This window comes from Corylus avellana, chromosome ca4 (assembly GCF_901000735.1).
Source record: "Corylus avellana chromosome ca4, CavTom2PMs-1.0".
In the NCBI taxonomy this organism is placed as follows: Eukaryota; Viridiplantae; Streptophyta; class Magnoliopsida; order Fagales; family Betulaceae; genus Corylus; species Corylus avellana.
The window spans coordinates 3,575,707-3,597,074 of NC_081544.1; the positions used below are offsets into that span (position 1 = coordinate 3,575,707).

The 21,368-nt window shown below is 34.9% G+C and overlaps 4 protein-coding genes across 4 annotated transcripts; 2 read left to right on the forward strand and 2 right to left on the reverse strand.

The window, feature by feature from the left end:
• Positions 1–675: 675 nt before the first annotated feature.
• On the reverse strand, positions 676–7,301 carry LOC132178679 (probable prolyl 4-hydroxylase 9). The gene is made up of 8 exons (XM_059591172.1): positions 7,113–7,301; positions 6,900–7,028; positions 4,324–4,481; positions 3,841–3,943; positions 2,904–2,999; positions 1,781–1,846; positions 1,568–1,687; positions 676–1,050 (listed from the first exon to the last, which is right to left on the reverse strand). Exons 1-8 carry the CDS (start codon positions 7,221–7,223, stop codon positions 964–966), a joined length of 870 nt encoding a protein of 289 aa, XP_059447155.1. The 5' UTR covers positions 7,224–7,301; the 3' UTR covers positions 676–963.
• A 2,576-nt stretch (positions 7,302–9,877) lies between these two features.
• Positions 9,878–14,589, forward strand: LOC132177868 (dehydration-responsive element-binding protein 2A-like). Its single transcript, XM_059590346.1, has 4 exons — positions 9,878–9,906; positions 11,005–11,248; positions 12,712–12,833; positions 13,778–14,589. Exons 1-4 carry the CDS (start codon positions 9,878–9,880, stop codon positions 14,532–14,534), a joined length of 1,152 nt encoding a protein of 383 aa, XP_059446329.1. The 3' UTR covers positions 14,535–14,589.
• Positions 14,590–15,255: 666 nt separating this feature from the next.
• LOC132179011 (uncharacterized) lies at positions 15,256–17,038 on the reverse strand. The gene is made up of 2 exons (XM_059591620.1): positions 16,462–17,038; positions 15,256–15,601 (listed from the first exon to the last, which is right to left on the reverse strand). The coding sequence occupies exons 1-2, from the start codon at positions 16,963–16,965 to the stop codon at positions 15,431–15,433; spliced, it is 675 nt and encodes a 224-aa protein (XP_059447603.1). The 5' UTR covers positions 16,966–17,038; the 3' UTR covers positions 15,256–15,430.
• Positions 17,039–19,040: 2,002 nt separating this feature from the next.
• On the forward strand, positions 19,041–21,209 carry LOC132177869 (dehydration-responsive element-binding protein 2A-like). Its single transcript, XM_059590348.1, has 2 exons — positions 19,041–19,118; positions 20,471–21,209. Exons 1-2 carry the CDS (start codon positions 19,087–19,089, stop codon positions 21,207–21,209), a joined length of 771 nt encoding a protein of 256 aa, XP_059446331.1. The 5' UTR covers positions 19,041–19,086.
• The last annotated feature ends 159 nt before the right edge of the window (positions 21,210–21,368 follow it).

Below are 21,368 nucleotides of genomic sequence, written 5' to 3' on the forward strand. Positions count from 1 at the left end.
TATATAACATTATTCGTATTTGGAAGTACAAAAAATGAAAACATTTATAAAATAGTAATTGATTGAGATTTTAAGAACTTTTATGATAATTGTGAAAATTGGGAGGATGGGGAATGCACGGGGGAGAAAATAAGTCATTTCTCTTATATTTAATAATTTTTTCCTCTAAATTGGGTTAGAAATTTTTTTTCCAGTCCCGGTCCTAAAAGGGTTATTCTCTCTCTCTCTCTCTCTCTCCATTTTTTTTTTTTTTTCTAATCGAAGCGGGAGAGGGAGAAAAGGGGACTTAAAGGGTTATTCTCACTTGCATGCATGTGGGGATTAAAAATGCATATAAAATCACATGCACATATCAATTTAATAGATTGAGTTGGAAAAATCCAATTTAAAGAAAAACCGTGTTCAATAATATTACTCTTGAAAATTCAAAGAATAATGACATATTCTTTGCAATTCATTTCACACAATCGCTCAAATTTACAAGGGATAATAGTGAAGGGAATTGGGATTACTGGGGCCTTGATTTTGGGCTCGAGCCGTTGCAATTTGCCAACGTTTCCCAGCAAAAGGGCAATACCAAAATTTTCATTTTGCAAAATCGATTTTAAGTTTTTAGGTCAGGAATTATCTTTGTACTTCCTCTTTTTCAGAATCTATTTTGAAATAAACCCAACATTCCACAAAATCACAAGTGATTTAATGAATGAGACCCATGAGAGAGTAGAAAACTAAGAAAATACAATTAGACATTTGAAAGTCTTGTTTCTTTCTTGAGTGGCATGTCCCCCATTTTGACATCTGTATTCATCTAAACTGTACACCAATGGGCAATGGAATTGTCGCTCTCTACAAGAAAATAGTTGAAAAAGTCCTCTTGATTTTGATGATGATAAAGTCATGATCAAAATGGGCATTCTGATGATGAACAGTCTGGGCAAAAATGAATGCTGCACAAAATAATGCCTAGTCCTCTTGTTCTTGATCTCTAATCCACTTTGTAGCCACCCATTTCTCTCCTTTGATCACTGGACAGCTTCCATGAAGAGATGTCTGCATATATTTTTAAACACTAAAGATAAGAAAACAAACCACAAAAGTAACAAGCTCCCAGGACTTGGCTCATTTGGTAGACGTGCCGGGCGGGTTGGTGTAGGTCTTAGATTCATATTTTACAAATCGAAGACAAGAAAAGGAAAAAGGAGAAAAAGAGAAGATCAAAGGTGTTGCAATGAATATTCCAGCCTCTTGGCAAAAATTAATATAAATAAAAGGCCTATCCCAGCCCCAAATGGTTCTTCAATTCCAAACAGGCCATTAGTACCCTATAGCAAGCTAGTTCGTGCTGGAGAGTTTCAACAGAATAATAAAAATGTGAAGAGCTAGCAATTGCTAGATAGGAAGAGAGAAAGGTTAAAAGGGAAAGAGAACTTTTACAATGTGCATAAAACAATTTTTAGAGATCCAAAAGTATGTTTTATGAGTCTCTCTGATAAATTTTTGAAAACTCAAGTCTTCATGTTTAGAGGAACAGGAAGGGCATTGAGTGCAATTTTAAAAGAAGAATTACCCGATCAATTGTGCCATTTGGAAACACTGAATAAAATAGAAGCCCATCCCCTTGCCGTGGCTTCACTTTTAAACCTATGCACTTTTTGTAATCATAGCTCGTACCTATATTCGAGCCATTCTGAAATCAAAAAAGCAGGATGACCATATTACAACAGATTTAATGGTTTTATAAAAGACAAATAAGATAAAAACATGAAATTTCCTTATCTACCTCAAAAGGAAACATGGTTTCTCCGCCTTCTTCTACAGTGGATAAATACAACAAGAAGGAAGCAATCTGCAAAATTGAGTACGAGAACATGAATCATGAGCCTACTGACACTTCCACCTGGAAGAGAGTATTCAGCACATGTAGATAATGATGAAATAGCGAAAAGGATCTACAAACAATTTCTGAAAATACAAATCCTATCATCAAATCCATAAAAATAAACAAGGCTAGTAAAAAGATGTATCTGGCCATCAGACAATGCCAGAGAGTCCAAAGTGATGATGAGAAGAAACTTGTTGGCCACTAAAATACTAAAGAAAAGTAAGGGATGAGTAGAAATTCATTTCAATCAAATCTTTTAAATCATACACAACCAGATGCTGATGTAAACACTTTTTGAGATCAAAATAAACTGAAAGAACATTTTGAGATGCCTGCTTAAAACTAATTTTTCATGAGACAGATCTCCATGAGATTAGCTAGCAGAGACGTCATAAGAAATGATGTCTCTAGCTTCCTTTATCACTTGAACCCTTGTTTGGAAATTTGCTCAATGATGGTCTATCCAGTGTATAGGCTGACTTTTCTGTTGCATATTTCTACTATTGATTTCCTAGATCAAGTAAATAAATGTAATATGAAAAATCGGGCATTTAATATAAATGCATTTACTCCATAGATGCTAAGAGAAGGTGAAAGAAAGCACAAGCATAACAGATGATTCTAAAACTATACATTGGCAACATCTTTGCAAATAAGTTTCGCAGATTATGAACATGACATGTCATTTGACTACAACCATAAACCATTGAATCCTACTTCAAATTGTTTAACAGAATTCTGCAATTTGATAAGCGACTAATCCAATGGGTAGAGTTAAAAAAGAATGGGCATTTTCTTAAAATATATATATATATAGTGTTCCTTTGGGTGCTGGGCTGTTTATTTAGGCTCAAAAGTAGCAAAATGACAATTTCTAATCGAGGATATGAAAGTGTGGGATCAAGATCCCAATGTGGAGCAATGAAGGACAGCATTCAAAACTTGCCATTGTTCTTTCAATCAAACAAGCAGTAATACAAAGCAGTGAATAAATAAACAACACCATGATGGAGATGTTTACCCTTTGGCTCTGTTGTGGGCCATACTCAGCTGGGTTGAATGCATCATAATGAGAATCATACTTCTGCCCAAGTTCATACCGCAATATATTGAATGACTGCAACATTAAGATATGCCCATATTACTCAGAATCATTTAAAATTTACTAGTAATGAAAGGTTACTATTTAAAATTTTTGATGTGCCCCTGTGCCCTATCTAATAAAATGAATTACTTCTCAAAAAAACACATATATGATCTCCTAGCAGCAGAACAACCAAACAACCCAAAACAGGCTCGACTAGTCTGTAGACACCTTCAAGAGAAAATGTAGGTGATACGACTTGCTATGGTAGCTAGCTTCATTAAGTTACCAGCTTAACGTTATTAAGTGATTGTCAGTATGACCAAGGTGCTCCAGGCCAAAAGACACCCCCCAAGGCAACCAGCCCCAAATAGCTTAGGTGCTAGGGAAGTAGTTAACTACTGTTGCTTTGCCTAAAAAGTGAAGAAACAGGATAACAGGATAAGAAAGAGAACAATAGTAAAAATATGCTTTTGAGAGAGACAAAAAAAATTGAGGGTTTGACTACAGGTCTCCTGGGCTCAGCTAGCAATCATGTCTGAGATCTAGCCAATTGCTTCCCCCAAAACCCAAAATAATGAAAGAAATTGAGAGTTCTTTCTTATTCATTGTTTCATTGTCATTTTTTGTTTCTTCTACTCCAGTAAAGACTTAAGTCAAAATAACACTAAAAAAAACCCTTTGTTTAACTGAGTAAAAGGGCTGCCAATATTTAGATCATTAAGTAAATCAAACAGAAGTGCCATTATTTGAGTGGGGCAAATGCCTTGTAGCCTTGCCTTAGCCAAGGTGCCCAACTGACATGGCTTAAGGTGCTCGACAGCGTGGCTAGGTGAGGCAACTGTATAAACAATAATTTGATAACAAAACATACCTCTCCATGAGTTTGAGGAAGCATAGTGGCCTGAGCAATTTTTTTCTCAATAAGGTCCAAGACTCCAGTTTCATCTTCTGACGCACTAACAAATGTTCCTGAGCTGTAGCCGGGTGATATAACAAAATTGAGGTAGTCGATTTATACATAAATCTTTGATGCAAAGACAGGCTAACTTCTGGAAATTAATTGATGCAGATACAAATCTTTCAATACCTAATGCAGGTAAAGAAACTATGCAAATACACTTGAAAATGTTATTTAAGAAGAATGATTGCATACAAACAAAGACCGAGTACGGAAGATGTAAAGGGTGGATCAAGCCAGTGAGAAAAAAGATACAAGCTTACAAAAGCTTCTTTGAAACCACATCCCACCCATGTCCGAATTAATCATTTTTAGGAACTTAAAATAGTAGACCCATTCATCTAGCATGTTATAATACATAGTGAATAAAATAGGATCTGCAATCTACAGTTATACCTTGTCCTAGTGCCCTTGGTGCTCTCAGCAGTTTCCCCCTCTCGCAAAGCCAAAAGTGATGGTTTAAGGTTTGACTTTGCAATTTTAATTATGGTTTCACATTGTTCAGCGGTTGCAAAATTTGGGAAGTAGAGAGCTCGTGGTTTCCAACTTAAAACCTGCATCAAATAATGGAAAAACCAACAATGAAATTACAGGGAGAAGAAGAAGCATAGTGAAATATCAATAAGTTGATCCGTAAACAATATTGCCAGACCAATTCTTCCTAGTGTTGACTAATATGAGATTTAAGAGCTTTTTTATCAAAAAAATCTTCTGTTCTTTACAAGTAATTTTTTGCCCCAATGAGAAGAATAAGGGAAAATTCAAACTAGCGACCTCCATTTCATGAGGCATGGTTCTTAACCGTTTAAACTACCCCTTGAGGTCATAAAAAGAATCTCCTATTTGATGTCTTCATTTTCAGCATATCCCAATTTGGATTGCCATTTTGAGTCGTGCTCTGTTTCTATTCTTTTTAATGTCTGCTTTCTGGAAGTTGTGGTATATCTCATAAACTTACACTTTCACCACCAAAATTGAAATTCAAGACCAGGCCCAACCCAACCCTTTATTACCTGAGCCAAGGCTTTGGGCCATATTTGACCGCTCTCTCTATGCAACTTACAACACCATTTGCAAATTTGATCTACTTTACCCCATCCCTCTACCACCTGAGCCAGCCCTCCTCTTTGCCTTACATTCTTACCAATAACTCAGAATTATGGATTAACTAAGCTCAGGTTCAAAAGCCTTTGGTCAAAGATGTTTCTTCTTAATTTCCAAACGCCTTTTGCAGGATGATGAGTAACTTTGCAATCACTTTATGGCTCATAACAAAGAATTGCTTGGTCACATCCAGGAGCCTCAAATGAGAAAGAATAAGAGCGAGATTGACTTCTATATGTACTTGCCTATGAACAGAGGTGAATCAATGACTGAAAAGGTGAAACCTGGAATTGCATGTTTCGGGAGAAGAGAAGAAAAAAACAAAAGAACTGGATATCACTAAATCTAAGGAAAATTTGTAACATACAACCATTAAAGTACATCACCACCCCCCCCCCCCCCAAGTTTCTTAAGTGTATCTGAAAGACCACAAGGAGGATATATCAATCCTGACAGTTTGCAAGAAAAAACAATATCCATAGAGGGGAGAAAAGAGAAAGGGGGTAAGTTATAAAACCACAAAAGAACAAGAATCCATAAAATTAGACTTTACATGCAAGTGCAGCCAACGTCAGAATCCAAGTAGCCAAATACTGTGATCCACAAAAACTTTTTTTTTCTTAGTGTGATCCACAAAATCTTGATAGAAACAAAGAAACCCCCCATATGGAAAATGATAAGTTAATTAAAATCATCTCAAACACTTAAAATCCATATATTAATAGGCTCTTCTTATTAACAATGATATCAGCACAAAGCTTTAAACAAATCCCCAATCTGCAATGGACTAAGCAAACGGAAGCTTGGCATGCCTGATTCCATGCCAAAATGATAAGTGTGAAAATCCCCAACATCAGGCCAAGGCTTTCACCTAAAGTAAATTGAACATGTCTTTTAAAAATCAGCAACTCATCCAAATATGCCAGTTTCAACAGTCAAGACCATTTCACCTCAAAGAAAGAGAGAAGAACTGCATTAAAAGTGCTAACTGCCCCGAATTAGAGACTTTGGAGGTGTTGAGGGTTTTACGTACAAGTTCATGAGGTTTCCCGAGGCCCACATGTAGAAGTTTTGTTATGCGCTTTGGTGAACCGTATTCGTGTTGGTTTTGATGCAGACTCAGTGCATTTATTATCACTCTCTCAGAGAATTTTATGATAATGTCAATGCTTTAAGGCGAATGTAGTGAAGAATGGCTTATTTTAGTTTCAACTATGGAGCATCAATATCGATATATTTTGGGTTATTTTTCATTATGTGTTAGATATGTTGGTTATTGACATTGTTTGATGGAAGGGAAAATGTGCTGAGAATATTACAATCGTTACTAAGGCTGTTTAGGGTTTGGGAGTAATAATTGTGGTATCAAAATCTCACAGCAGAAGCGTCCCATAACCCACCAGTCCCATGATCGAAACTAGCCTAAACAAAAAGGGACCATTTCCCAATTAGTGTTGGAAAGGGTAACATTAATACAATGCTAACCTTCACCACCAATTAACACATTTGCCTAAAGAGAACTCTCACAAGACTACAAACTTGTGCTTGGCAGTCCAATAGTGAATGCCCAGAAAATGATTCAAACCAAACTAAATAATCACCCAAACAACTCAACTAAATATTCAAATCGAACCCATTCATTTAATCAAATCCGATCATTCCACAATCATAATCGAAACCGGTGTTAGAATTAAAAAAAAAAAAAAAAAAAAAAAAAAAAAAAAAAAAAAAAAAAAAAAAAAAAGAAAGAGAGAGAGAGAAGTAAACAATTCAACACTAACCCAAAATTAATCGCTCGCATAAAATATTAATCAATCAGACTTCGATAAAAGCGATAGAAACAGCGGGCAATCCCTAGACGAGCATACCTGAAAAGGAATCGATTTAACAAAAGCCTCTCCAGTTCTACCGTGCGGCATCGAACCCCGCGTCAGCTCATCCTCTTCCCCGTCGACCAATTCACGCCCTCTCAACCTTGGACTAACCCTAGGCACACCCTGTCAACGCGGTCAACCCCATCAGTCAACCCCAGAAAACAATCTCACAAAAAAAATCATATAGATACACGCACAAACATATACCTGAGAGAGAAGAGTGGAGCCGAAAAAACCAGCGAGAAGAAAGAGGAAGCACAAGATGACAACGATTTGAAGCCCTAACTTTACTTTAGATCTCTTCGCTTTGCCTTTCATCTCCTTCTTCGATCACGGGAGGCTACTGAGAGGAGGCTCTCTCCCTTGGGTTTTTTTTTTTTTTTTTTTTTCTTATTTATTTTGATTTATTTCTCAATTATTTATTGGATCGCTGTATTTTGGGTCGGCCTGTCTGCGTTTGCTGGTTGAATGTGTGGCATGACGCGTCGTTGGCGGGAGTTTTTTGTCTTCGCTTTGACGTCAGAGTGTGATGTCCCTCTCCACTCAGATTCGAAGAAGAGTGACGAGAGGACCCCACTCAACTTTGAAGTCCAATAACCCACCAAAAACAATGAACCAAACATCTTTGATTAAAGGTTTTGTTTGTTTGACTTTGCAATTTTAAAATGTGTGAATTAAAAAAGTAATTAAGCGTTTAAAATAAAATTGTAGTTTGACATTTAAAATAGCAATTTAGCTTTTAAAGTTGTGCGCTTTAAAAAAAATACTTTCTTACCTGCGATTTAAAAACACGTAAAATCTGCGTTTTTAAATCTTAATTTTTTAAAAACGCAATTTTAAACGATCAATTTTTTTTGTCTATAAAATCATAATGTCATATGCAACCTAAGATAGACTAGGGAGAAAAAAAAGCTAAAACATGTACCAATATATATATTTATATATTCGAACCCTTGGCAGTTTTATGTAATTGTTGTGCTTGATGTTTAGTCATGTAAGATCACAAAGTTTAATAATTTTTGTTATCAAATATTGAATAAATTACATGTTTTGAAAAAGATAATAAAACACAAAAACAATGTTATTACAATCTGATTTTATTAAGTTTCTAAACTAATTAAAAACAACAGATAGATAAGGTACGGGTTAATAAAGGACAAATTAAGTGTTGTTTTCGTAAAAATTATGTTTCAACCTATAAATACATAAGCTTGTCTCCTTTTTTCAGAACAAAAAGTAAAAAAATAGAAAAGATTTTGTGGTGAATGGTGATTTTTATGATGGTTGCTAGCTAACAATACATCTTAAATCTAAAGTGAATGTGAAGTTTGATTAAACTCTCAAATACAAGTTACTAATTAAAGAAAATACAAGGATAGGATACTTGAAACTGGCATAAACTGTTATCTGGCTGTCTAAATTTTGGTTTATTGTATTTAATGGTGTAACCAATGCCACGTTATTTAAAAACTTTAAATAACATGACAACATATTCACCATATGACAACATATATATATATATATACCATCAAATTAATTGTGATAAGAGACTGTCTATCAAAATAATCGGTACATCTAGACTGTGTCAAACACATGCCTCTTTCATATGTCTTGGTTATATTTGGCCGACTCTAGCTTTCTTTAATAACAATTTTAATATATATATATATATATATATATATATATATATAAAAGGGAGAAACTTCACTTAAGACCCCTAAACTACTATTCATTTTGAGAAGACCCCCCAAATTTCAAAAATTCTCAATTTCACCCTCTAAACTTTTAACTTGATGCAATATTGTACCTCTTTCGTCAATTTCTGGACGTTAAAAGTGATAAAATGACATTTATACCCCTAACATTTTTATAAAATTACAAATTAAAATTTTAAAAAAATTGAAGGGTAATTTAGTCTTTTTAATGGTTTCCATTGGGGTTTAACGGCAAAAACTGACGAAGGTGGTCAATTGCATCAAATTAAAAGTTTAAGATAGTGAAATTGAGAGTTTTTGAAATTTAAATTTTTTTTCAAAACACGTGATAATTCAAGGGTTCTAAGTAAAGTTATCTCATAAAACAAAAACATTAACAACCATAGAGCATATTCTATACAGTTGTGGCAGAAAAGTATAGTTTTCTGCCACCAATTAGAAGTTGCCACGTAAGCCTATCATCCCAAGCTTACACTTATGAAAAAAATACAACCACACCTGATTATATCAAATTTAAGTTAAAAAATGAATTTATTTTGTTTTAAACAAAATTAAAAAGCTACAGTGGGGAGGAGCTGGGATGGCTGCGCCAGCCAACCCTATGGGGGGAGGGGATGGTCAGCAAGCCACTCCTTCAATTTAATTTGTTTCTTTTAAAAAAAAAAAAATTAGTATTTTGGTTTTTTTTTATCGTGTTCTATGCTAATGTGTCATATATTGATTGGTGAGTAGAAAAGTGGGCTTTTATGCCATGACCAACAACACAAAGCACTTCCATCAATTTGAGTCGAGTGTGACCGATGCTCCAACCAAAGATAGAAGAGTTGCCACGTGTGTATCACCATGCACTATATAGAGAAAGATGAACAACGTTATATATATATTCTGCAACTACATATATAATTAAACAAGAAGAAGATAATATAAAAGAGTGTCGAATATAATAGAGTATCCTGCTGTGATGTGTAAGCAGGAGTCTTTGGAGCCACAGATTGGTAGAACCGTCTCCCAAGTGGGAAAAGGTTCCGAGTTTTGCTTTTTCTGAACTTTCTTCCGGTTCAAACCTTCACCAGCTGATGTACAACACAACTTATTCTGCAATAATTAATCCTCCATACCAGCAGCTATAAAAACCATAAGAGCCTTTTAAGGCCTTCAAGCCATCTGCATCTCTCTCTCTCTCTCTCTCTCTCACACACACACACACACATATATACTTATAATTAAGGATCATATACATTGGTCGTCAGAGGTGGGATGGTGAAAGCAAAGATGTTTCTGCTTAGGTAATCGATCTTATTGAACCACTGCTGTTGATTATTACTTTAATTAATCTAGCAACCAAGTTTTATAGAAAGTGAGAGAGTTTCTTACGTTGGATGCTGCTAATTAATAGGCAGAACAGAAAAGAAATATCTCTCTTACTTGTTTAAGTACGGATGATAGAAAAATATAAATTTAATTATTTAATTAATATTTTAATACTCTTCTTTATGTGTAGATTTAAAGTGAGGTTCAATTCAATTAATTACCACTTGAATATTAATTAAAATGAGAGATAAAAATATATTATTGAAAAGATAATATTGTTGGCTGAAAGCTCTTCGTACAAGCATATATATATAGAGTTTTGTTTGCATTCATTGTATAGACTTTTCTACGCATAAAGCAATATTTTCGAATTTGAATGATTTCAAACCGCACTTTAGTATATAGCACAAAACCTTCAAAAAAAAAAGAAAGTATATAGTACAAATGAATGATTATGTCTCATTTGAAATTGCTTATTAGTTTGTAGTGTCAAAGATTTAATAATAATAATAAAAATAAAAAAAACACCTAAAGGACAACTTCCCCTCCTTTTAAAATTAGAATTTGAACTGGAAAATATTCAGTTAATTATAATGAAGGGGTATTTTTGTCATCTTAAAAAGTAAAAAGACAAAAATACCCCTCCCCTATAACTAAATGAATATTATCCAGTTCAAATAAAATGAAGTGAATCTTGTTCCCCTCTTTTAATGCTCAAGTTTGACTCTCAATATTTGATTGGTGAACAGTCACTTGACACTAATGATAATATTTCTTTCACTCAAAACAAAAATAATAATAATAATAATAATAATATTTTTTTTTTCTGATTTCATTATTACATGTATACGTGAGAGAATTTAGGAACATTCAAATGAACTGGAGAATATTCAGTTAGTTATATTTGAGGGTATTTAATTTTGTCTTCTCAAAAATTGAAATAACAAAAATATTGTTCAAATATAATTAACGGGATATTCTCCGGTTAAAATTGTGGAAAAAACTTTAAGGAAAATAATGGATTTGTAGAACAACTTTGACAAGAAAACCCAATTGTTGGTTCATGCATGTAGGGAAGCTAAACGAGCTGTAAACCGGCGGTGGAGCAAGCTCGCAGGACCAGATCGGCCGGAGAAACCTAGAAATGCTGTGAATGGTGCCAAAACTATGGATGATTCGTCATACTGGGTTCCACATCCACGTACCGGGATATACTTCCCAAACGGCCATGAATCGGCGATGGAGGATGTTCCAGAGGGTGCAGCTTCCTTCAATCAGACATTTTGGCTGAGGAACGTTGATGATGGGGTTGATCATGTAAACCCAGATCCTAATATTCCAACTGATCATCATCATCACTTCAACGCAAAATTTTAATTATTACTATTTTTGTTTACAAATTAGTTTAATTACTTATTAATCTAAAAATAAAAAATGACATAAATTTTCTACAAACTGGGTTATAAGAATTCTTTCAACCTAACGTTTAAATAGTGACATGTATTTTTAAGCATATAAAAAACACATGCTATTAAAAAAAAATACGTGTTTTTCACATGCTTATCTCACTTTTTTAGATGATGTTACAACTTAATTTGTAGGAAATTTATGTCTTGCTTTCTCTCTGTCTTTGTGTTTCAGTGTATCTCTCCGAAATTGCAAACTTATCATTACACATTTAGATTTACTATTTTGCCCCACAATGGATTTTGCCCCTCTCACCTCTAATCTTATCCTCTTTGTTTGTAATATATGACGGTAAATGATGTTACAAATCATATTTTTATTTCATTACTATCTCATAATATTGCTAATTAATGTAATTCAATGACTAATTAACACCACTACATAAGTTTATATTTCTAGCCATTTGGGGTGGTTGGACCACACCACCCCAAGTCAACTATAATGTATGGCCAAGCCACTTTATTGTTAAGGACACGTTAACAATAAAGTGGCAGTTTGAAACATGTATGCATACCTTTTCCTTAATTTGTTTGTTTGGAACCAAAAAGAAAAACCAGGAAACGACAAATTTAACACGGAGAATTACTAATTCTCTAGATTTACTAGAGATGGTATAACCTTTTATGACAAGAGTTATGTATGTATGCTCAGTAATTGATCTGGGATGCCATATTTTATCTTTTATTGCAAAATATATAATTTCAATCTAAGAGTTGCTCCTCCATGCACTATAAAAATTTGGCAAAATAGTGACATGTGAAATGTGACATTTTACGTCAAAAAAAACGTCTCTATTTAATTATGGACATTTGAATAGTAATATTTTTACAAATGTCCTTAAACATATATAGTAACTAAAATAAAAATTAGAGACGTTTGAACAATAAAAATATCCCTACAAGGTGACATTTTTGCAAAAACGTCCCTTTTGGGAAGGGGACGTGACAATAGTTTGAACATCACATTTTTGGAAGGTAACACTTTGCACTGTTTCAATGTCGTTACCATATGGTTACGTCTAAAATCAGGCCCCAAGGCATTGTCTCAATACTAGAAATTTCATGTTTAAAAAATCATCGTGATCATCATCATGCTCTAATTATCTTGTATTAATTAGATTAATAAAAGATAATTGTCAGGAGAGATTTATTTGGTTTATTTAAGTAGTATTTTTAAATTACAATAAAAAAAGTACTCAAGCGGAATCCACTACAAATACGCGTAGCAGGCTCCTGAAAAATAAAAATACCGTATTTTGCGCTGAGAATTGAAGAAGGAAAAACACTGAAGAGTGTTTTTTTTTGTCTGAAAAGTTGTCGCAAATATCGCTGATCATCGGAATTGCTGTTGCTCATCGTCTGAAAAAATCACAAATTTACAATCACTGGGCAGTGGGTTCTTCGATGGCCAATTCGTCGGAGGCTACGGCATCCAGGTGGGTCATCAAAATTCAAAACCTTTTCTTTTCCTTTTATTTCTATTCTTTTTACGCTTTTTTTTTTTTCTTTAAATTTCATTATTATGGGATTCTTGATTTGCGATAATTCTTGATATCTATATATAGTTTCTTTGTGAATTCTTGAATTGTGTCTGTTGGACTTGGTGGGTTTTTTCTGGGTTTTGCCGGAAAAGGATTTTTGATTGTGTGGGTGTGTGGGTGATAATTTTGGGTTTTGTGATTGATTAATAAAATAAAAATAACTACACTCTTCCTCTCCGCCCCCACTCCTCCGTAACACCCGCCGTTTTGGCCCTCCGAGGCTACATGCATGCTCTGCGTCCGACCCGTCCTGAGTCCACTCGGCCACTCGGACCCTGTCAGACGCCGTGTCCGGACTCTCGATGAGGTGCAACTCTCACTCTCTTTGTTCTACGTCGACTCCTACGAGTGGACTCGGTGGTGCGTCCGCATTGTCCCTCATGTTCCTCTGTTAGCCTGTGATCGTATGATTTGTTTACTTTTTAGCACTTTGACTAATTATTAGTCTAATATGATTCAAAAAAAGGAAACTAATTAATTAATTAGTTAATTAATATTATTAGTTAGATTTAGTATTTCTAGGGTTTTCTCTGAAATTAATGTGAAGAAGGTTCATTGATTGATAGTAGATTTAGAATTCCCTATCCTCCAGTCCAAAATCAGTAAAGTTCTCTCTCCGCCCCCCTCCCCCACCCTTGCCCTATGTGCCTCCCACCGGCCACTGTTTGAGGTCAGATCTCCGCCATTGATTGTTGCTTTTTTTTTGCTTTTCCGGTAAGCAATTGACTGTTAACCTTTTTGCATTGATTCTTAAAGTCTCGTATATCTTTTTATTGCAATTGATTGTTGCCTTTTTGCTTTGCATTTGTATTGATGTCTCTGCCATTTAGTTTTTGCAGGAAGAGGAAGTCTAGAAGTAGACAAGATGCAACTCTATCGGTTGCTGAGACCCTCGCCAAGTGGGAAGAGTGTAATGCCCAGCTGGACTCTTGCAATAATGAGATAAAATCAGTTCGTAAAGCTCCAAGAATTGGGTCGAAGAAGGGGTGCATGAAAGGCAAAGGAGGACCTGAAAACTCATCATGTCAATATAGAGGTGTTCGGCAGAGGACATGGGGTAAATGGGTTGCTGAGATTCGTGAGCCAAAAGGAAAAAAAATGTGGCTTGGCAGTTTTGAAAATGCTGTTGATGCTGCCTTTGCTTACGATAAAGCTGCAAAAGCAATGTACAATTCTTGTGCCCGCCTCAACTTTCCAGATAATTGTTCTTGTTCAGCAACAAGAACCCCATCAGGTACCTGTTTAATAGCAACTCCACCAAGCTTTGATTGTACAAATTACTCTGAAGATATAAGCATGAAGCTTGTTACCCCCAATTTAAGAAACGAGGATGGGGAAGATGAATGGAGCAGTAATACTCTGTATACTGCAATCATTGAAGCTGCTGCTGCTGCCACACCGAGTAGTACACAGCAGATAGAAGAAGCAAAGGATGAGTGGTGTAACATTGAACAAGAATCAAGCGGTTTTTGGGATTTGGGACAAGAGTATTCAACGAATGAAGTGTGGTCTTCAGAGGAAATTGACGCTTTCTTCGAAACAAGTCCAATCCATGATATTGAATCGGTATTGCGTCATGATGTTAGCCAGCTTTAGTTCTCTGCTTCCTAAGTTTTTAGGTTTGAGTAAATATATAAGTCAGATAGGCAGACACTTGGAGTATTAATAGAATTATTTTGGATTATGAAGGAGATAGATATGCATACTCATATTGTTGACTGAGCTGATTCTTTAAGGGTTTTAGATTGAGAAATTGGCTTCATTTTTTGTATAAGAATTATACCACTTTAAGGTACATCATGTTCAATTGAATGATAAACAAAGTGTATATATGATTAACAAAGTTTTTGTTATGCATTTATGTTGGCTTACTCCTTTGATTTACCGCATAAATTTTTGTTTGGGAATCTTCCATTCTTCCGCTCTATTCCTACTTTTCCTTCATTTTTTGGTTAGGTTTAGATATTTTCACTGTTTTGCCTATTCTAAAGTCACTGAGGTTTGAAATTTTTTGAGATAAGGAGCACATTGATATGGATGTTATCTGTTTGTTATTACATAAATAGATTTAGATAAAATATTTATTTGTTCTCATATGTATGGCTTCTCCTTCTTCCAAGTGATATGAAGAACAAGAATACTAATTCGTTATTAAGGATTTAAATTCAGCTTTGGCTTTTAATTCAATATGCTTGTTTTTACTATCTTTCAAATAAAAAAATTACTACAACTTTTTCATACAGCTTTTTTATTTTTTTTTATACCAAACATTTTTTTTTTTTTTTTTTTTTTTTTTTTTTTTCACATCAATCCACAGTAACAAAGGGTAAAAGGGTTTAACAAACAAAGTCCACAGTAACAAAGGGTAAAAGGGTTTAACAAACAAATCCCGCTGATGGCTCGGAATTCGACCTTTGAATCTTTTTATTGAATGTAGCCAAAACAACGGTGAAAGAAAGAAAAAAAGGTGTATGAAGCTCAGCAGCATTACTTCAATTCCGAAACTTGAACCTGGTGCACCATTTTATAAGAAGATCTTCAACAATGGCATCCATTCGAGTACCAATTCCTCCCCAAACCAACATGTGCCCATAATCTCCCACCCTCGAACCGCTCACTTCATGCACAGCCTTGAACCCAATTCTAGTGTAGAATCTAACAAGCTGGGACATCCAAAATATCACTTTCACAATATGTATACACACATAAGTATAGAAGAAATATTTTATTTCCAACAGATTCTAGACCAAAAAAAGAAAAAACTCAATTAATGGTGAAAATGCGGTTATTAATCGTCCACTAACCGTTAACCGCATTAATTGCTAACTGCTTTTGAAGGCGGTTAGGAAAAATCTTTAATCACATAAACAGTTACGGTTAGTGATTTTAGATTTTGAAAAAATACTGGTGATCGCCTTTATATATATGAAATGAGGTCGTTTTTGTGTTTAAATATATATAAAAATCTAGAAACTATGTTGTATGTAGGAGGACATTATCATCTTACCATAAAAACGACATTTTAAAAAAAAAAAATTTAGAAAAAAAATTCTTTAAAAAGCAGTTAGTGGTTATTAGGGTTATTAATCGCCAGTTAACCACATAGGCGGTTAGCAAAGGCGTCTTTTCACACCTAGAAATAATGATATGGAAATCTCATTTCAGTGTAAAAACTAGTATTAAATTACTAATGGTTTCCAAAACTTAAATTAATAAGAAATAGTAACTTTAAGGGTAAATTCCTCGTAATATGTAATGGTAAATTAAATTTCGAATTAAGATTTATATTAAATTAAAAAATATTTTGAAAATTATAACTTTTACTATATATATATATATATATATATATATAACCCATGTAAGGCACAATATAGATGAAAAAAATAGACAGCAAAAAATTGAAAAAATAAATAAATTAGTTACTCTAAAAAAAAAATTAATTAATTATTTTAATTAATACTATTTCTTCTATCATTATTTTTCAGGTAAATGCAAGAAAGGCAGATAAGGTAAAGACAAGAACCTTAGAATGGTAAAGATCGGAGTCATTGATGGCCAGTAACTCAGCTGTCTTGCAACCACAATCATATCCATACCTGACGGCGACAGCTCCGATGAACAAACCGATCCCAAAGATAGATTTCTCCATGCCCACCGTCTCTCTTCTCAATCTAATGGAGTCCAGGTGGAGAATTTTCCCTCTCACCCACACCCTTATCAGTCCCTCAGCCTTCCCAAGATCTTTCTGGGTTTCCAAGCTCTTTGCCGTGATTCTGAAAAAGGGTCCCAGAGTTTGGAGCTGGAGGTCCACCTTCTGGGCTCTTGACGCCTTCAATATCTCCGACATGGTTGGTATTGTGGCCTCCATCTTTTCCCTTCTGTTCTCATGTGATTTTGATGTGATTTGGGTTGTTGGGATAATGGAATTGGAAAGGGATTTGATCATATGGGTTCTGGTTGGAATTGTGAGATGATTATGGTTTTGTAAAGGGGATGTGGAGCTTGGAAGTGTGCTGGTTATTGCCATTTCTGATTTCTCTGTGGAGCACTGTGAGCTTGAGGCAACCCAGATACCTCCAGGAAGAAGAATAAGACACTGAAAGCCGTTAATTAAACAAAAATGATTTTTTTTTTTTTTTAGAAAAAAATAATAATATACAAATAAGTAAGAAAAAAATAATATACAAATAAGTAAAAAATAAAATAAAATTCACCTACCAAATGGCTATGGATTATTATTATTATTTTGACTTATCTACTGGTTTTTTTTTTGGAACTTTTTTGTAATATGAAGGGTATTATTATCATTTTTGCTTACAAGAAAGAGGGATATTAGAACCCTAATGGTAGATTATGAAGGTGTATCAACCAAATTGAAATATTGATGCGACATTTTAAATTGATGATAAATTAAGGAGGGTAAGTTTAGTTCCCCATTCTAAAAACCTTAAACTCTAATATCCACAGTAAATAGGAAAGACAAAAAAAAAAAAACTTTTTTAGTATTTGAGATGAGGCATATTATCAAATGGCTATCTCGGTTTTCAAAAGTATCGTAGATATTATATGTTGAGTGAAAATACAAAGATTGTACTTATGTCCATCTTCTATCCATAAATTTAACAGTGATTCACGTCAACAATTTTCAGAATATGACACATGTCCCATATAACTCAATAATATTATTAAAGAAAAAAAAAATCCCAAAGCCACGCCCCATAGCCAAACCATCCCAGGGCATATGATGGTTTTGGCCACCCCCAAATGACCATATGAGAATGGTTTCGCCCTTCCCCCCACCCCTATTTGGTCAAAAAAAAACACACACACACACACAAAAAAAAAAAAAAAAAAAAAAAAAAAAATCAAAACAAAACCTTTGGCAGTAGGTCAAACTATCCCTGATGGTGTCTCAATTCATCGCTTAAATAATTTTGTTTTTTGTTTTTGTTTCTTTTGAACTTTTTTAAAATGTTTTTAAAATTTTTATAATGTTTATTTTTTATTTTTTAGTTTTAATTTTTTTTAAAAAAATATTTAATGAGGTATATGGATCACATGGGATAATTTATGATTGATTTAGCTTGCATTTTTGTTAAAAATTATGGACCATCTCTCGGTACGTACCATCTACCATACTTTGAAAATTGGGGCAATCATTTGATAATAGGCCTTATCTGTTATCACTAGTACCTCAAAAACATTTAACTACATTCAAAAAAAAAAAAAAAACTATTGCTTTAAGTAAATGGCACTCATAGTTAGATACTAGTTTTTTATTTTTTTTTTAAAAAAAAGGTTAAGAAGAACACGAGTCACATCTCAAACAGAATCTGTTTATTATATAATCATTTCTAATATGTCTCCATTTGAATAGACATCAACAAAAATTATAATCCTAATTTGACTGACTTTGGCCAATATCATTATTGAATTTTAATATAATACAACTCTTTAAATTGAAATTAAATACTTATAACCTAATTAATTAATAAAACCTAAATGAAACTGAGGACCTACTTTATGTGACTTGTTCCACATCATTTTAGCTTTTAAATAATTTAACTACGCAGTATGCTCTTCCTAACTAATTAAATAGAATAGGCATACAAAATCTGTTAGTTTTTAATGTTTAATAAGATGATTAGAGTTTACGATTTAAGTCCATATTTCTTTTTAATCTTTTAACATATTATGTTCACATTTATTTGGTTTATCTAATTAATTAGTATTTTGAAATTACAATAATAATAATAATAATAATAATGGTATGGAAATTCCTTTTTTAAATAAAAAAATAAAAAAATTGAGACCGAAGAGAATGTATACGGAGCCAAGAAGGAACGGTAAAAGAAGAAGTAGGGGACACGTGTCGTAATCTCCAGACTCAAGCGGAATCCAGTACCACTACAAATACGCGTAGCAGGCTCATGGAAAAAAAATACCGTATTTTGCGCTGAGAAGAAAGAAAAGCACTGAAGAGTGTTTATTTGTTTTGGTCTGAAAAGTTCTTCAACTTTCTTCTTTCCCGCGTAGAAACGAAGCCCTAATCCAAATCGCCGATCACAATCGCCGTTCATCGGAATCGTTGGTACTCATTGTCTGAAAAAGATCACAAATTTACAACCACTGGGTTGTGGGTTTTTCGATGGCCATTTCTTCGGAGGATACGGCATCAAGGTTGGTTCATCAAAACCTTTTCTTCTTTGTTTCCCTTTATTTGATCTATTGTTTCATTAGGGTTTTTCTGGGTTGCGGTGGAAAGTGGTTTTTGATTGTGTGGGTGTGGGTGATAATTTTGGGTTTTGTGATTGATTAATAAAATAAAAATAAGTACACTCTTCCTCTCCGCCCCCACTCCTCCGTAAGACCCGCCGTTTTGGCCCTCGGAGGCTACATGCATGCTCTGCCACCGACCCGTCCTGAGTCCACCCGGCCACTCGGACCCTGTCAGACGCCTTGTCTGGACTCTCGACGAGGTGCAACTCTCACTCTGTTCTACGTCGACTCCTACGAATGGACTCGGTGGTGCGTCCGCATCGTCCCTCATGTTCCTCTGCAAGCCTGTGATCGTTTGATTTGTTTACTTTTTAGCACTTTGACTAATTATTACTCTAATGTGGATCAAAAAAAGGAAACTAATTAATATTGTTAGTTAGATTTAGTATTTCTAGGGTTTTCTCTGAAATTAATGTGAAGAAGTTCATTGATGATAGATCTAGAATTCCCTATCCTTCGGCCCAAACTCAGTAAAGTTCTCTCTCCGCCCCCCTCACCCCTAATTTCATTAGGGTTTTTCTGGGTTGCAGCGGAAAGTGGTTTTTGATTGTGTGGGTGTGGGTGATAATTTTGGGTTTTGTGATTGATTAATAAAATAAAAATAAATGCACTCTTCCTCTCCGCCCCACTCCTCCCTAAGACCCGCCGTTTTGGCCCTCGGAGGCTACATTACATGCATGGTCTGCGTCCGACCCGTCCTGAGTCGACGCGGTCACTCGGACCCTGTCAGACGCCGTGTTTGGACTTTCGACGAGGTGCAACTCTCACTCTCTTTGTTCTACGTCGACTCCTACGAGTGGACTCGATGGTGCGTCCGCATCGTCCCTCACGTTCCTCTGCAAGCCTGTGATCGTTTGATTTGTTTACTTTTTAGCAGTTTGACTAATTATTACTCTAATATGAATCAGAAAAAGGAAACTAATTAATTAATTAGTTAATTAATATTATTAGTTAGATTTAGCATTTCTAGGGTTTTCTTTGAAATTAATGTGAAGAAGGTTCATTGATGGTAGATCTAGAATTCCCTATCATCCAGCCTAAACTCAGTAAAGTTCTCTCTCCGCCCCCCTCCCCCACCCTTGCACTACTGCTTGATGTCTGTTGCATTTTTTTTGCTTTTCCTTTTTTGCATTGATTCTTAAAGTTTCGTATATCTTTTTATTGCAATTGATTCGTATATCTTTTTATTGCAATTGATTGTTGCCTTTTTGCTTTGCATTAGTATTGATGTCTCAGCCATTTAGTTCTTGCAGGAAGAGGAAGTCTCGAAGTAGACAAGATGCTACTCTATCAGTTGCTGAGACCCTCGCCAAGTGGGAAGAGCGTAATGCCCAGCTGGAGTCTTGCAATAATGAGATCAAATCTGTTCGTAAAGCTCCAGGTATTGGGTCGAAGAAGGGATGCATGAAAGGGAAGGGAGGACCTGAAAACTCATCATGTAAATATAGAGGTGTTCGGCAGAGGACATGGGGTAAATGGGTTGCTGAGATTCGTGAGCCAAAAGGAAAAAAAATGTGGCTTGGCAGTTTTGAAAATTCTGTTGATGCTGCCTTGTCTTACGACAAAGCCGCAAAAGCACTGTATGGCTCTCGTGCCCGCCTCAACTTTCTACATAATTGTTCAGCGACAACAACCCCATCAAGCATCTGTTTAACAACAACTTCGGGAAACTCTGGTTCTACAAATTACTCTGAAGACATAAGCATGAAGCTCGTTACTCCCAATTTAAGAAACGAGGATGAAGAAGATGAATGGAGCAGTAATATTTTGCATGCTGCAGTTACTGAAGTTGCTGCTGCTGCCACACCAAGTAGTACGCAGCAGGCAGAAGAAGCAAATGATGAGTGGTCTTCGGAGGAAATTGACGCTCTCTTGGAAACAAATTCAATCCTTAATATTGAATCGGTGTTGGGTCATGATGTTGGCCAGTTTTGGTTCTCTGCCGTCGAGAGTATGAATGATATGGCAGCAGACTCCTTCTTGAGTTTTTAGGCTTCAGATTGCTGATTGAGCTGATTCTTTTAAGAGTTTTAGATTAGGGAATTGGCTTCATTTTTTGTATAACAATTATACCACTTTAGGGTACACCATTTTCAATTGTATATATATGATTAACAAATCTTTGGTTATGCATTTATTGTTGGCTTACTC

What these genes read in the sequence shown, in the direction of transcription:
- LOC132179011 (XM_059591620.1), bottom strand. Translation starts at nt 16,965, where the DNA reads ATGGCAATAACCAGCACACTTCCAAGCTCCACATCCCCTTTACAAAAC. An exon ending in CCGATCTTTACCATTCTAAG is followed by an intron (nt 15,602 to 16,461) that starts GTTCTTGTCTTT and finishes TGGATGTCCCAG; the next exon opens with CTTGTTAGATTCTACACTAG.
- LOC132177869 (XM_059590348.1), top strand. Translation starts at nt 19,087, where the DNA reads ATGGCCATTTCTTCGGAGGATACGGCATCAAG. An exon ending in TCGGAGGATACGGCATCAAG is followed by an intron (nt 19,119 to 20,470) that starts GTTGGTTCATCA and finishes TAGTTCTTGCAG; the next exon opens with GAAGAGGAAGTCTCGAAGTA.
- LOC132178679 (XM_059591172.1), bottom strand. Translation starts at nt 7,223, where the DNA reads ATGAAAGGCAAAGCGAAGAGATCTAAAGTAAAGTTAGGGCTTCAAATC. An exon ending in TTAAATCGATTCCTTTTCAG is followed by an intron (nt 4,482 to 6,899) that starts GTATGCTCGTCT and finishes TATTTGATGCAG; the next exon opens with GTTTTAAGTTGGAAACCACG. An exon ending in TTCCTCAAACTCATGGAGAG is followed by an intron (nt 3,000 to 3,840) that starts GTATGTTTTGTT and finishes TTAATGTTGCAG; the next exon opens with TCATTCAATATATTGCGGTA.
- LOC132177868 (XM_059590346.1), top strand. Translation starts at nt 9,878, where the DNA reads ATGGTGAAAGCAAAGATGTTTCTGCTTAG. An exon ending in GCAAAGATGTTTCTGCTTAG is followed by an intron (nt 9,907 to 11,004) that starts GTAATCGATCTT and finishes TCATGCATGTAG; the next exon opens with GGAAGCTAAACGAGCTGTAA. An exon ending in TCGGAGGCTACGGCATCCAG is followed by an intron (nt 12,834 to 13,777) that starts GTGGGTCATCAA and finishes TAGTTTTTGCAG; the next exon opens with GAAGAGGAAGTCTAGAAGTA.